Source organism: Durio zibethinus, chromosome 12, assembly GCF_047325235.1.
Source record: "Durio zibethinus cultivar Kanyao isolate XHJ-2024 chromosome 12, ASM4732523v1, whole genome shotgun sequence".
Classification (NCBI taxonomy): Eukaryota; Viridiplantae; Streptophyta; class Magnoliopsida; order Malvales; family Malvaceae; genus Durio; species Durio zibethinus.
This window is the reverse complement of record NC_143173.1, coordinates 4,014,201-4,028,533: the sequence shown is the minus strand read 5'-3', so window position 1 is coordinate 4,028,533 and position 14,333 is coordinate 4,014,201. Positions and strand designations below refer to the sequence as shown.

The 14,333-nt window shown below is 29.2% G+C and overlaps 2 protein-coding genes across 3 annotated transcripts; both read right to left on the bottom strand.

The window, feature by feature from the left end:
* Positions 1 to 2,948: 2,948 nt before the first annotated feature.
* Positions 2,949 to 7,057, bottom strand: LOC111297036 (uncharacterized). 2 transcript variants are annotated; one of them, XM_022891615.2, is made up of 7 exons: positions 6,812 to 7,050; positions 5,842 to 5,943; positions 5,440 to 5,554; positions 4,962 to 5,077; positions 4,699 to 4,884; positions 4,120 to 4,262; positions 2,949 to 3,358 (listed from the first exon to the last, which is right to left on the bottom strand). In XM_022891615.2, exons 1-7 carry the CDS (start codon positions 6,931 to 6,933, stop codon positions 3,177 to 3,179), a joined length of 966 nt encoding a protein of 321 aa, XP_022747350.2. In that variant the 5' UTR covers positions 6,934 to 7,050; the 3' UTR covers positions 2,949 to 3,176. The 2 variants fall into 2 exon arrangements, with proteins under 2 accessions (XP_022747350.2, XP_022747351.2); XM_022891616.2 differs by lacking the exon at positions 4,699 to 4,884 and having other exon boundaries at positions 6,812 to 7,057.
* Positions 7,058 to 9,612: 2,555 nt separating this feature from the next.
* Positions 9,613 to 13,839, bottom strand: LOC111296369 (WEB family protein At3g02930, chloroplastic). The gene is made up of 3 exons (XM_022890641.2): positions 13,762 to 13,839; positions 12,896 to 13,103; positions 9,613 to 12,521 (listed from the first exon to the last, which is right to left on the bottom strand). The coding sequence occupies exons 1-3, from the start codon at positions 13,776 to 13,778 to the stop codon at positions 9,909 to 9,911; spliced, it is 2,838 nt and encodes a 945-aa protein (XP_022746376.2). The 5' UTR covers positions 13,779 to 13,839; the 3' UTR covers positions 9,613 to 9,908.
* Positions 13,840 to 14,333: the final 494 nt, after the last annotated feature.

Genomic DNA, 14,333 nt, shown 5'->3' with positions numbered 1-14,333 from the left:
ACTATAAATTTTGATAAAATATATTAAAACTATAGTACATTGAAAAAATTAAGAAAACTTATTCAAAAAGAAAATTTTGAAATTTATTTATTTTAAATTATAATATTTGATAATACATATTAATTATTATATTCTAAAAATAATAATAAATCTCATAAAAATATAAAATATAAAATATTATTGATTTAAATTATAATATTTATAAATATGTTAAAAATATGTATTATGGTTAAAAATAAAAAATGAAAAAAATTTTAAATAAAACATTTTAAAATTTATTTATTTTAAATTATAATATTTCATAAAATATATTAGTTTTTTAAAAAACATTTACTTTTTTTTTCGTTCTCTTTTTCATTTTATTTCTTTTATTTTTTTCATTTTTCTTTATCACATCTATTACATCAAACACTCTTTTTTACCAGAGTCAAATCAAACGTTTAACATTCTCGAATAAACTGAGAGAAGGACCAATTCGTTACAATATATATTTTGCAATCATTTGAAATGTAAATAAATAAACTTTTGGACGAATCATTCATGCATACATTTGATTTTTGTTCAATTATGCTAGTTAGTTAAATTTAACAAATAATTTTAAATAACATTTTCACATTCATTTATTAAATAAATTAAATATAAACAAAAATTCATTTTATTCATTTATATTCATAAATAAACCTATTTAATAACTATTTAAAAATCATTATTTACATATAGTATATTATTGTTCTTTGTTCGATAATAATAATAACAATATTATATGTTTACCCTATCTTAATATTTTATTTTAATCCTATTATCTTGTTTATTGTTGTTCATAGACATATTTATTTATTGTTTATGAATATATTTATTAACATATATTCATGAATATACTTATTTAACATTTATGAACGAATCAATTTAACTTAAACAATTTTAACAAAAATTAAACTCGAACTTTCTATTATTTAAACGAACCAAGCTCGAATGTAATGAATAATTTTCTTATTAATATGAATAAATTCTTAATAATCTTAAAAATAAAAAAATAAATTATGAATATATGTTCATTCATTCATATTTGATTCGTTTATACATTTAGTAATTAGAGACCAACAAATTACTTTTTGAAGTTTAAAGACTAAAATAATATGCAATTTAAAGACTACAGAAACTATTTACTCTTATTCTTTTAAAAAAAATTTATCCTTAATTGATATACAGATATTATGTGCAAGATTCTTGATGTTTATGCATATATTTTTAAGTAAAATAAAAGATTAATAATAAAATGTAACCTATAGATGATCATATTGTGTTTCATTATAATTCAAGATCATTTGTAAGGTTCATCTTATAAAAAATATGATATATTTTTAAAGGACTAATGTAACATAAGGGTATTTTAATCTTTATGAAAATATTTGAGAGGAAAACACAATACAGTAAAAATTTGACTATCTAAAAGCTGAGAGTAGAGTGCATGGGTTCTTAATTTTTATTGATTTTTTAAATATGATGTGCTAAAAAAATTATGAAAATAAAAATAAAAATGACATTAAAAATTTTAATAAAAATTATATATATATATAATTTAAATAAAGTATGTTTCATATAATTTGATGTGTTAATACAAATTTAATACAATAATTTTATTTTTATACATATTAAATATAATATAAATATATAAAATTATCATATTTTCTTTTGATGTTGAAGGGCAATTGTTGGGATGATTGTCTCTAGCATTTTTTTTATATAATATAATTTTAATATATGATTCTTGTATATTATTAATCAAATAAACATATGATTTTTGTATATTATTAATCAAATAAACATAAAATCGAGATAAGATAGTGGCACATAATTTCAGGATAAATGAATCAAACATAGCATAATCATTCTCTTTAATTGGGAAGCAATAAAACATACTCTCCCTGTCCTAAAATTATTCTCTTATTTATTTTTTTGGTCAAATTAATTCAATTTTGATTATTATTTTTAATAAAATAAAAAAATAAAAAAATTTAACAAATAAGATTTTTAAACTTTTAAGTTTTAAATTTTTTAAAACATATTTTTTAGAATTTTAATTTAATATTATATTTCCAAAAATAAGGTATTAATACATCAAATTCCACTCTTTTACAATATAAGGATAAACCGGAAGATATGCACAAAAACCCATTAAAACTACGAGTTCTCATCGTTTTAATTTGTTTCCTACGTTTCCAGGCTGAGGCATAAAGAAATCAGAATCAAATCAAGGAAATTAATTATTAAGCCACCATTGCTATTGCTATGGCTATCAGTATGACTAACCTTGTATGGATACATGGAAACTTACAGGCTAACCTGGAAACAGAATATCAAGCTTTGTGCTGGATCTTTTCTTGGGCTTTCTTGCTATCTTCTTTCCTGCCAAGGTTGTGATAGCTGCAATGTCCTCTTCAATCTCTTCCTTGGACAGCGTAATACTCAAACGTTTCTTCTTTTCCTCCTCCTTTGCAGCCGCACCTACACGGCGGACCACTCTCTTCCTTTTCTGTGGAACAACACTCTGATCATCATTAGGCATTGTCTGAGGAGTGGTGGACGAGTTTGGATCATCATCACATTGGTGGTTTTTTCTCAGGAATATTGATGCTGACCAACGAGGCAACTCAAAGTAGTGGAGAGGCTGAGAGAGGGAAACGTAGCTCTTGGAAGCCATATCTTTGTTTATACAAATGCCATGAAAGAAAGATGTATTTATGTACAGGATTTCCTACTTACACTGATTCTCCTCCTGTGATTAGGATTTCCAGTTCCTATTAATGTTCAGGATTTCGGGCTTTTTGGTCATAAAACAAAGGGATTTTAGTTTTCTTTTTTCAAAAAGCAAGAATTCTTTCTGTGCTTTCTTCAATATTAGCAACCTATGAAAATGTTATAAAAGATAACACTATCATCCAACAGAATTGGCTCAAGGATAGAAAATTTTACATATATTTCCCTCAGCACAGTAATGTTCACATCAACTTCTTTTAGGATTTGTTCTCATCAAATAGTATACCCACTATACCATATACATTAAACCTACATGAACAACAATTTGATGCATATATAGAACTGGCTTTTTTTTTTTTTTAACAATCTGATTCATTATCACACAAAGATGACATAAATAGTCTTCATTTGAGATTTACTTAGGCACTTAGTGACATAGACGTGATGGACGAAAACTTGTACTTGCGGACTTTGGTAGAATTTTGAGGCTGGAACATGACCTCAGTACTTGATCTTATGGTTACTTCCTTCCACTCAGAAGCTGAAGCTCCATCACTTCGATAATCTCGAGGAGAGTACATCACCTGGAGCTTTGAAGGGGCTGCATCACCAAGGAAATTGTGTAGAGGTATAAGAAGATTATACAAAAATATGATAATAGTAGTGAACCAGTAGATAATGTCCATATACATTATGTACAATGTTTTTGCAATAATCTTCTAGTAACTCCATATTACACCAGAAACTATTAAGTTCTTTGAATTTCTATGATTTGGAGAATGCAGAGAATGAGGTGCAGTAATTGTTGGATCTAATTAAAACCAGCATTAGTTCTCAATTCTTAAATCCATTTGCTCCCAGTAAGACCTATAACTTCTACCATCATCATATTGATCATATCATGATCCTTGAAGAAAGAAGCTTTGGCTTAAGAACTTCATTTAACGTATCCCCATCCATCAATAATTTCAACAGTAGTATTCATGTGGGTTTTCACTTTATTATTAGGAAACAGCACTTGTTATTATAAATAATAATTTCCAAAATTAATTCTACTGGTATTTTACCATCGCCGGTATCACAATCTTCTTGTTTACTGGTTTTCCTCAGAATTGGATGAGGATATCTAGAAACAAACATCAACTATTGTTACTACTTCAATACCCAAATGTAACAATTAATTTTATATTAAGCCTATTAATTCACGTCTAGAAATGAAAATTATCATTTAAGCCGAGTGAATAACTATAAATGACTTTGTAGGAGAATTTTAAAGATTTTATAATCCCAAAAGAAAAAATATTTTAAAAGAAGCAAACAAGAACTAAAAAATGCAGAGTACAATAAAACTTCGGTGATTACCTAGTCCAAACATGCTAGTCTTTTGGATGATAAGGCGACTAACTTTTGATCTCTTGATATTTCTCAAAGCCAGGACATCCTCTTGCTTACCTTTAAATTCCAGAAATTCTCCAAGAACATATTTGCTACCTTTAAGCTCTAGCCTGCAGAAATAATGGAAAAATCAAGTTTTCTCAAGCTAAAATTGCCTATGACGAGAATATAATGCTCAAAAGAATCACGAAGTATACTAGTGTAACAAAAAAATTATCTTCCTATATGACTGCAAAATAGGAGGGATGGGTAGGATGAGAGGACAGCTTAATTCTATTTAATTCCTAATGCTTAACTCAGAATTTCTTGTGTTAGATATTCTTTGTAGTATCATTTTTTTACCAAGTGTCCAATGGATGGAGAATCTTGCAATTAATGCAGGGAAAGTAGAGAAAACGAAGTAAAATTATGTAACAAAATATTAGATTCATATTGTAAGGTACATTATCAACATTATTAACCAAAAAAGATATGATATGCATAAGAAATATAATCCTATGGGAACAAAATTAAAATCAAAGTTATTTGGTACATGTAGTAACAAACCTGTCCCACATGGGGACTGTGCTAAGGGTAAAGTTAAGTTGCTGATGGAAAGATTCCTGCATCTCCTTCTTCCCACCACGAAAGGCATCCTTAATCCATCCAGATAACATACTTTTTGCTTCTGGTTTTAGTTGCACCCACTGATCATAAGTGATAACCTCGGACGGAAAATTGTTATAAATGGCACTTCAAATGAAAATTATTCAGTACATACTCTTATAAGGAATTTCGTTTTAAAGGAAATAAAGTTATTTAGTATATACCGGAATTTTGGATTGGGAATTACAACTTTGTGAGAAAAATATCCTTCTGGTAAAGCAACTCCTCTTTGTTCAAGATATGATTCAAGGACTAAAGCTTGTTTCTTAGCCTCTGCTACCTGAAACAACAAATATATTATGATCATCTTCACTGCTCTCTAAAGTTGGAATGCGTTTCTTTTGGCAAAAAGAAAGAATGTTTTTCCATATCACTGGCAGTAGAGAAGTTATACACAGTCATTCTAAGGCTTGCACTTACTATCATTTGTGCATGTACTTGTCAACAAAAAGATATTCAAGAGAATGGAGAAGAGTGAGAAATTATTACATTTATGCAGTTAATAATGCATCAGCCACGCTAAGAATACACCCCATCTACAAGCTTTTATGGCAAAAAACAGGCACCCTACTAATAATGAACATGAAAAAACAATATACATTGAGTTGCTGAAGAAGCAGACATTTAAGCATGGTGACTTACAGGATCAGGTTGATGCTCTGTCCTGTGGCTACTGCCACCTTCACAAGTCCAGCTACCATCCTCATTTATAGAAACAAAACCTGATAGATTCTTGACAGAAATAACTGCCGCCTCTCTGCATAAATGCATTAAAATTTCAAGAAATAAAATTACAAAAGTAAGAGAAAATGAACATCAAAGAAAACTCCATTCATTACAGAATCCTATCCTTGCTACCAATAAAACAGAGATGAAAATACGAAAAATAACTTTAAACTACTAAAAATCTCATTCTCAATCTTATTTTCATCTTCATATGCAACATAAACAAGCCAATTAAAACTTTTTTATATATAAAACTAATAGACAAAAAAACATACTCTAAGCAAATGGAATTTAATTTGGAATGCAGAACTAACTTACCCTTTAGTAACAAGAACCATATCAATATTCTGTCGAGAACCTGTGTCAGCATCCGGAATGTTAAGCCCCACATACACTTTTCCCCCATAGAGCTTTTCAAGTCTACAACGAAGGTGCACACAAGAAACAGTTACTAGAGGAATGGGGGGATTTGAGCATGATAACTTAGAAAATCAGGGGAAAATTAAATGGAAAGATCGACTCAGTAAAATATTCTGCTTTAAGTTTAACATTAACGTGCATTACGGTTCCAAATAAGCTAACAAAATAAATTAAGACTCTTGATTTTTGCTATACTAAAAAGTAACACATAGTATATGATTAAATGAGTAAATAATGTAACCCGTGTTAAAAACATAAATTGTTCCCACTCCATATAGTAATGGTGTAATCATGTATCCGAATCTGTCTATTTCATGTCCAATAAAACATGAAAATTACCATGTCAAAATCATGTCAACAAGCCAAACATAAAATCTTTTTTTTTTTTTTTGCCAAATCCATATATGAATTTTGTAAAAATTTTAAACCTTTTGTCTTTTTCATATCATGTTTGTTTCGTGTCACCATATCATGTTTGCAGTTGTCAAGTCTAAGTAAAATCAAATTTTCATTATTTAAAAAATCTAAAAGTTAATTTTTTATTCTTCACATTCAAACGCATTCTTGCCTTTTAACTTCCAAAACCCATTAGCAAGATAATAAAAGCAACAACAAAGGAAGCCTAAGTATACAGCCCTTTCCATTGCGAAGAAACAAATACCAGTAAAAGCTCTTTCCGAGATTCCAATTTTCCAGGAAACCAAACAAACCATAACAATCAGTAATATTTACACAATTAAACCTCAGGTCAGTAACAAGCTCTACTAAAATCAAGAAAGTTTGACCTTTCTTTTCGGACAATTAATTAGAAAGTTATAAAAGAAAAAAAAAAAAGAAATTAAAACTGTAGAAATTGTAAGAATAGTACCGATCGGCGACGGAGAAAATAGCATTAAAATCAGATGTTTCCACATCTAAAATGTCGCCGCCGTAGAAGAAATAGCGGAACAACCGGTAAATGACAAGTCCGCAGATTATCTCCGTCCACATGGTAGAGTCTTTATTTCTGATTTTTTTTCGCCGGAAAATATAAAAACTAAAAATATAGTAGGAATTGGAACAGAAATGCGAGATTTTTTTTTTGTTACAATAAAAATATGAAATTTCGGGATTTTAATTTTATTTTGTGCACGTGTCGTGGGAGGGAAAGCGGTTTCATGTTGACTAGCACGTGTCATATTAAGAGTTACCAACCGACCAGACCAACGAAACGCCTTAACCACTAAGCTAACTAAACGCTCGGACCATATATTATTCTTACCAAAATATATATATATATATATATATTATTTTATCTGAATAAAAATTAAATGTTATTAATTTGTAATAATTTTGGACTTTTTTAATCGAAAAAGAAGATGTTAAAGGTAAGCGTCGTTACCTTGAAAAAACAAAGACAAATGGAAATTATTTCATTTGTTTAATTTTTTAAAAAAAATTTATTTGATTTTTCCTTTTCCTCTTCTCTCTTTCACTTTCTCCCTTACACCCACTCTCTCTCTCTCTGAATCTTCAAATCTCTCATGAACAACCCATAATCCACTTTCTTCACAGCCATTGTCATTTCTCAAGCAGTATCAATCCTTCAACAACAACGACAAAAAATCACCATCACCAGTAACGGAAAACACCAGCCTTATTGTATTTCCTAACATTTTACCTCATTTTTCCGAGCAAACAACTAAAATCATGTTTTGTATATGAAAATCACTATCGGAAAGCGAGATCGGAAGAGATAGACGAGCTCTAACATCGGATTTTGGGTTATCATGGTGGTTATGGAGAATTTGAAGAATTAGGGAAAGAGTGGTCTGAGAGAAAACCGGCAGAAATGGAAGAGGGAGAAGAAAATATAAGTAAAAAAACAAAACTTTTCATTTATAATTTTTTATTTTTTATTTTTTGAGTTAAGTAAACAAGTTTGATTTTTTTGCCAGCTGCGCTTTCCTTTTTTTTCTTTTTTTTCTTTTTTTTCAATTGTGCTATATTTTCGATTCGACTGTTACAATTTAAAGAGATCGACGGTGCGTACGTTTTATTTTTTTAATTTTGTGGAAAAATTTTTAATTGGTTAAATGCAAAAAAGTTTGATGTTGTTTAAATAAAAGAGAGCTTTTAAATACAACAATATCAAATTTATCTAGTTTTAATGAAAAATTTTATTTTTCACTCAAAATAAAATAAGTATTACATTATAATATATTGATGAAAATAGATATAATTTTAAATTTTTATAAGGTATCAAATAAGTAATATGATATTTATCTCGTATTTGTATTATATATATAATTAGCAAATAATTTTTTTATTAAATAATATAAATTATTGTTTTAAACTGATTAAAATTAACATATTTTTATTAAAAATATATATTAATATATTTATAAAAAGTTATCTAAATATTTAAGATAAAAATTAAAAAATCAAAATTTGGCTTTTATTTTTTTTTAAAGTTTTTAGATATAAATATTACTTATATTCATTAAATATCCGTAAAATGAAAACAGAGATGAATTTATAATATTTATTAGATATGTGTATGAATATTAATATAATATATAAATTCAAGGATGAGATAAGAAATACTTTATTATCTCATTCTCTATTCATTAATATCTTTATGTTTTGCTCTTCACAAAATTTTTCAATATTTTTTATAAGGAAAATTACTTTATTACTATTCTCACAAATTTTTAGATATTTATATATAGTTATGAATTTTTGACAAGTTTTATAATTTATCGAAAACTCAAATTTGAAGAAAAATTATGAAAAGGAGAAGTTTATTAAAAAAAATTTTATTAATTGGTGAAATAGAAAAAGTTATTATTGAAGAAATATAAATTTTAAAATTAATAAAAAAATAATTTTATTACTTTGATTTTTTAAAAAATCTTATAAGATTTAAAATAAAGGATGAAATAGTAAATATAATTTTTAATATAAATTTAAAATTCATTATTTTTTAATAAATATTTTTTATTATCGATTATTAAAATTTTATAATAATTTTAACTAAACTGAATTCTTTGTGAAAATATTTTTTATTAATTTATCATGATGAGATTTTTTAATTAACATATTAAATTTTGATAAAATTAAATAATATCGGTAGCATTATTTGTATAATTTAAAAGAGTTTTAACTCTTAAATATTGATACTTGATAACTTTTTTGTCATCTCTCGTAACTTCAAGAGATAAAATATTTAATTAAAAACTTATCAGATTTTATTATTTTTTTAATTTTAAAATAATAAAATCAACTTTTTTTTATTAATTTCAAAAGATTTTATAACTATTTATTAAGTCAAGATTTCACTTTCTAACTCAAATTTAAAATTGAATTTAATGCATATTATTAAAAAATCAAATTAATAAATAAAAATTAACTCATAAAAAATAATTTAAAGTTAAAAATCATAATTAAAATATTTAATGAATTAATTTAGTTAAATATTACATTAATAATAAATAATTTATAAATAAAGATATAATATTAAAAAAATATTATTTATAATCAAATTTAGATAGTTGATACCCTAACATCATTATTCAAAAACCCATGACAAATAATTATTATAATATTCAAAAATGGCATATAAAACTAAGTTTACCAATGATAAATGCATAACATTTACTTGTAAAACATAGAGAAAGCACATTGAAATACAATTCAAGACAAACCCTTTTCATGACTTTTAGATAAGAAGAACAAGCAAAACAAAAAAAAAATTTGTCTCCATCACATACAACATACTATCCAAAATGGTGAATCAAATTTAAAAATTTTTAAAAGAGGAAAAAAAAATTAAGAAACTAAACATGATACAAGCCTCTTCAGTTTCAAAACCTATTGAGAACATTAAGCAAAAACAAATGAAGCAAAACACATTCAGCTGCAAGATATTATCCAATATACCTGCCTACTGGTAGGCTAAGTCATGCCGTGGCTGATTTCATTATCTACTTCTGGTTGCTACTTCCTTTCTTCTTCAGTAGGCTCCCAAATTTACGGAGTAAGGGTTTCTTCTTTTTGTGTTGCTGCTGCTTTGATGGTGAGTTTCCACCATCATCGATGTTTACTGTCGAACCATTTATCTGATCAAAGCCCTCATTGCCATCCACCTTTGACTCCACTTCTTCCTCAAAGGATTCTCGCTCAGGTTCTCTATCTGGTGAGAATTCTTTCTTTTCAATTTTGCAGCTCTCCCACATCTTAAATTCAACTTCAACTGAATCATCCTCTTTTTCTTTCTCATCTTCCTTCACTTTTCCATTCACATTCCCCATTTTGGCAGTATCTGCTTGAAGAGCCTCATCTTTTGAGCCATCATTTACCTCCAGAGAATTTTCTCTTTTGTGCTTGTCGGGCTGCTCCAATGGGATCTCTAACTCGGGCTTCTCTTCACTTCCATGTCCATTTTCTTCTGAGAATTCAACCACCTTAGGCAGCAAATCATAGTCCTTCTCACTGTCAGTTAGCTCACCATTTTCATCACTTTGCTTTTTGATTGTAGCTTCTTCTAACAACTTAGACAACTCCTCAACTTTCTTAAGAGAAGCAGCTTCTCTAGCTTGGAGTTCCTCGTTTTCTTGAATGACACTCTGCAATTCAGTTTCTTTATCCAACAAAGACTCCTTCAATTTCATGCTCTCAATCTTGACCTCTTTCAGATCTTCTTGCAGACAAATCACCTCAGATTCAACTTCCTTTAAGCTCTCGTTCAACTGAACTTCTTCCTCCTTAGATGCAGAAGCTTCTTCCTCGGATTGTTTAAGCAAATTTACCAACCTATTAATTTCTTTTTCCAGAGAAGCATTTTCTTCTTCCGATTTTATTACACAATCTACTAAATGCCGTTTTTTTTGTTCCCACTCAGTTTTGGAATTCTGGTATTCATTCCTGGACTGTTCAATTTCAGTTTCTTTATCCAACAAACTCTCCTTCAATTTCATGCTCTCAATCTTGACCTCCTTTAGAGCTTCTTGCAGATAAATCACCTCAGATTCAACTTCCTTTAGGCTCTCCTTCAACTGAGCTTCTTCCTCCTTAGATGCAGAAGCTTCTTCCTCAGATTGTTTAAGCAAAGTTACCAGCCCATTAATTTCTTTTTCGAGAGAAGCATTTTCTTCTTCCGATTTTTTTACAGAATCTACTAAATGCAGTTCTTTTTGTTCCCACTCAGTTTTGGAATTCTGGTATTCTTTCCTGGACTGTTCAATGGTATTTGTAAGAAGATCAATCTCATTTTTTGCATCATCAAGCTTGGTTTCATACTTCTCATTTGTTGCTTTCAGGACCAATCTTAGATCATCTAACTGGGTCTCATAATTTTCATGCTTGGATTCGCTGGATAAAAGCTTCTCCTTAGCCTCCCTAGCTTCTGCAGAAACTTCATGTAAGGCTGAAGCTAAGCTTTCCATTGCTTTCTTGCTCTTCTCTTCCTCATCCCTAGAATTTTCCAACTCATTAATAAGTTTGTGTTTCTCTTCCAAAAGAGTTTGAACACTGGAAGCCACAACCTTCTCATTATTTAAAGCTTGGTTCTTTTCTTCTTTCACTGTTTCTAACTCAGACTTTAGAGACTCAACCAATTTTGCCATTTCTGCAGTTTCATCCCTAGCCATATTAATGCGAAGTTCTGATTCCTCAAGATCCCCTCTTTGTCTACCAATTGTCATTTCCAATAATCCCACCTTCTCTTTAAGCGTAGCAATTGCAGATTCTGCCTCATGCAATGAATAATTGTTGCTCTCTAATTGCTTCATGACTGAGTCCAGAGATTCTGATGCAGATCTTTCCAACTTCTTTGCTTCCTCATTCCGAATTTCTAATTCTTCAACCCTATTTTTCCATTCCTCTACTACATTGCGTGCATAAGATTCAACCATTCTCGCAGCTTCTAGATCAATGTTAAGTTGTTCAATGAAAGCCTCCTTTTCCATCAACTTCTCCTCATAGGCCTTCGCTTTCTCAAGTTCTTGTTTCAAAGACTCTATCTCTGCCATAAGCTTCAACACCATTTCGTTCCTTTCATTAGCCTCTCTTTCAAGCTTTGAATCAAGCAAGGACTTCAACCGGACTAATTCAGCTGAAAGAATCTCCACCTTCTCAGCATGGATTTCAGCAATCTTGGTTGCATCATCAGCATGGTTCAATGCTTGGTTCTTCGCATCACAAGTCAAGGCCAGTTCCTGCCTCACCCTTTGTAGCTCCTGAGTGGTAGAGAGAAGAGCAGCCACATCCAAAGCATGCTGGTTCCTCACAGATTCAATTTCTTTCTGCCATTGTTCATCTTTCTTCTGAGCAGCTTCAATTCCTGCCTGTTCCAACTCAACAGCCCGGAACTTCTCAATCTCAGAGCTCTCTTCAGCTCGCTTTTGTGCAACCAAGGCCTCCATAAGCTTTTCATTTGCTTCTTCAGCTACTTTCTGCACTTCTTTCAGTTCATCAATTGCTCGTGCCTTCTCCTTCTCAATCAACAATATTTGCTCCTTTGCTTTCTTTAAATCCTCCTGCACTGAGTTCAATTGAGCCTGCAATTCTAATCCCTTACCCACCCGTGTTTGTGGTTTCTGAAAAACCAAACCAATCAATAATGCAAATGCAATTCCATTAGTTTCATAATTAAGATGAATGTTTGTTTCTCTTTTCCAAAACCAGTTTTCCTCTCCAAATATCAAAGGATACAAAATGTTTCATAACACATTTTATTTCTCCTAAAAGTCAAAATAAAACTTCTTTTCTAAAAAATACTTGAAATACAACACATTATCTTGAAACATCAAGAAAAAACTTTCCCTGCTTCAGCATCCTCTCAACAAGAATCTTATATCAATAAATTCCTTTTAATCTTTAATTTTTCGTGAGTCGGAAAATTACTTCTTGTACCAAAAAATGTGTAAGATCAAATGCAGTAATATTTGACAGCACTGACTAAAAAACTTACTTCACTCCCGGTGGCAACCTTTGGTGATCTACGATCAATTGCAGGCTTCGAGTTAAGAGATGATCTCAGGGACCGGTCAGCTGAATGGCGAGTAGTCAGCAAGGGAGAGGGTGAATCAGGTTCTGATTTAGGTAGTCCCCTGCTTACTTTACTTGCCACTCTAGGTGTTGCTGGTGAAACCTTGCTAGGAGTATCAGATAAACTGGATCTGTTTAAATATTTAAAGTGTCATATTTTGAGCATAGGATCAAATTCCCATTACTTAGAACACACAATGCAAAGAATATAAACAAAATTCATGCAGAAATCAAATTAAAGATGGATCTATGTCCAATATGGCAACTTTTTTCTACATAATTTACTAAGATCAAATTACTTTATTAAAGTGATACATGAATACACATGCATTTTAAATAACAAATTTGGAAATTGAGAGAAATAAACTGAAGACAATATCCAACCCCATAAGCAAAAGAACTAAGTAAAAGCACTCATGAAAGAAGGCAAGGATTATGAATACACCAAAATTGAATAAAACCCATTTGAGAAAGAGAATCAAAGAACAAAATTGACTAAAAAAGGTGAGAACTTGAGTGAAAAAAAGAAGATAGAGATTTGAGTGTTTAAATTTCAAATTACAAGAAAACAAAACATAATCCCTAAAAAAGCCATCAAAAAGCAGATCAAACATAATCCCAGAATTTAAGATAAAAAATATCAAATGAAAAGAAAGGAAACCAAAAACAAGCAGTCCAACAAAGAATTTAAAAAAAAAAAACCCATGTCAGATCTAGTCAAAAATCAAATAATTAAGGAAGAAAGCATGATATTAGAAAGAGATAAGCAGGAAAAAAAGTGGAACTTACTTGGATTTAGCAGACATGTCGGTAATGAGAAGAAGCAGATAGTTGAAGAAATTGTTTTTAACAAAAAAGGAGGAACTTGGAGAAAGCTTCTGTAGCTAAAATGCTGACATTTTAAAGACATAGGATGAAAAATGTATTGTTAAATATAACTGTTGAACTTTTTTTTAGCTATCAATATTAGAAAGAGAGAGAAAAAAAATTTTGGTTCTTTTCATAGTTTTTCTACAATCCTATAATAAGATTTAACATGAAAGAAGAACAAGATGTTGAAGAAAAAAAATTTTAGCAAACAAAATGATTTTGGTTGGTATCTCTTATCTCTGGAGAGGTCACTCCCAACATAAAAAAATAAAAAATAAATAAATCAGTTTGAAAGTAAGCCTACAATTTCAAACAGAATGACCTAATAAAAAATAATAAAAAAAATATGAAATGATGTTATTTAAAATTGTAATAAAAATTACAATAAGTTTGATAAAAATAAAAATATATGTTATATTTAAAATTATAATAATATAATAATTTTTATATTATATGTGCTTTTACAAATATTTTACATATATTTAATATAA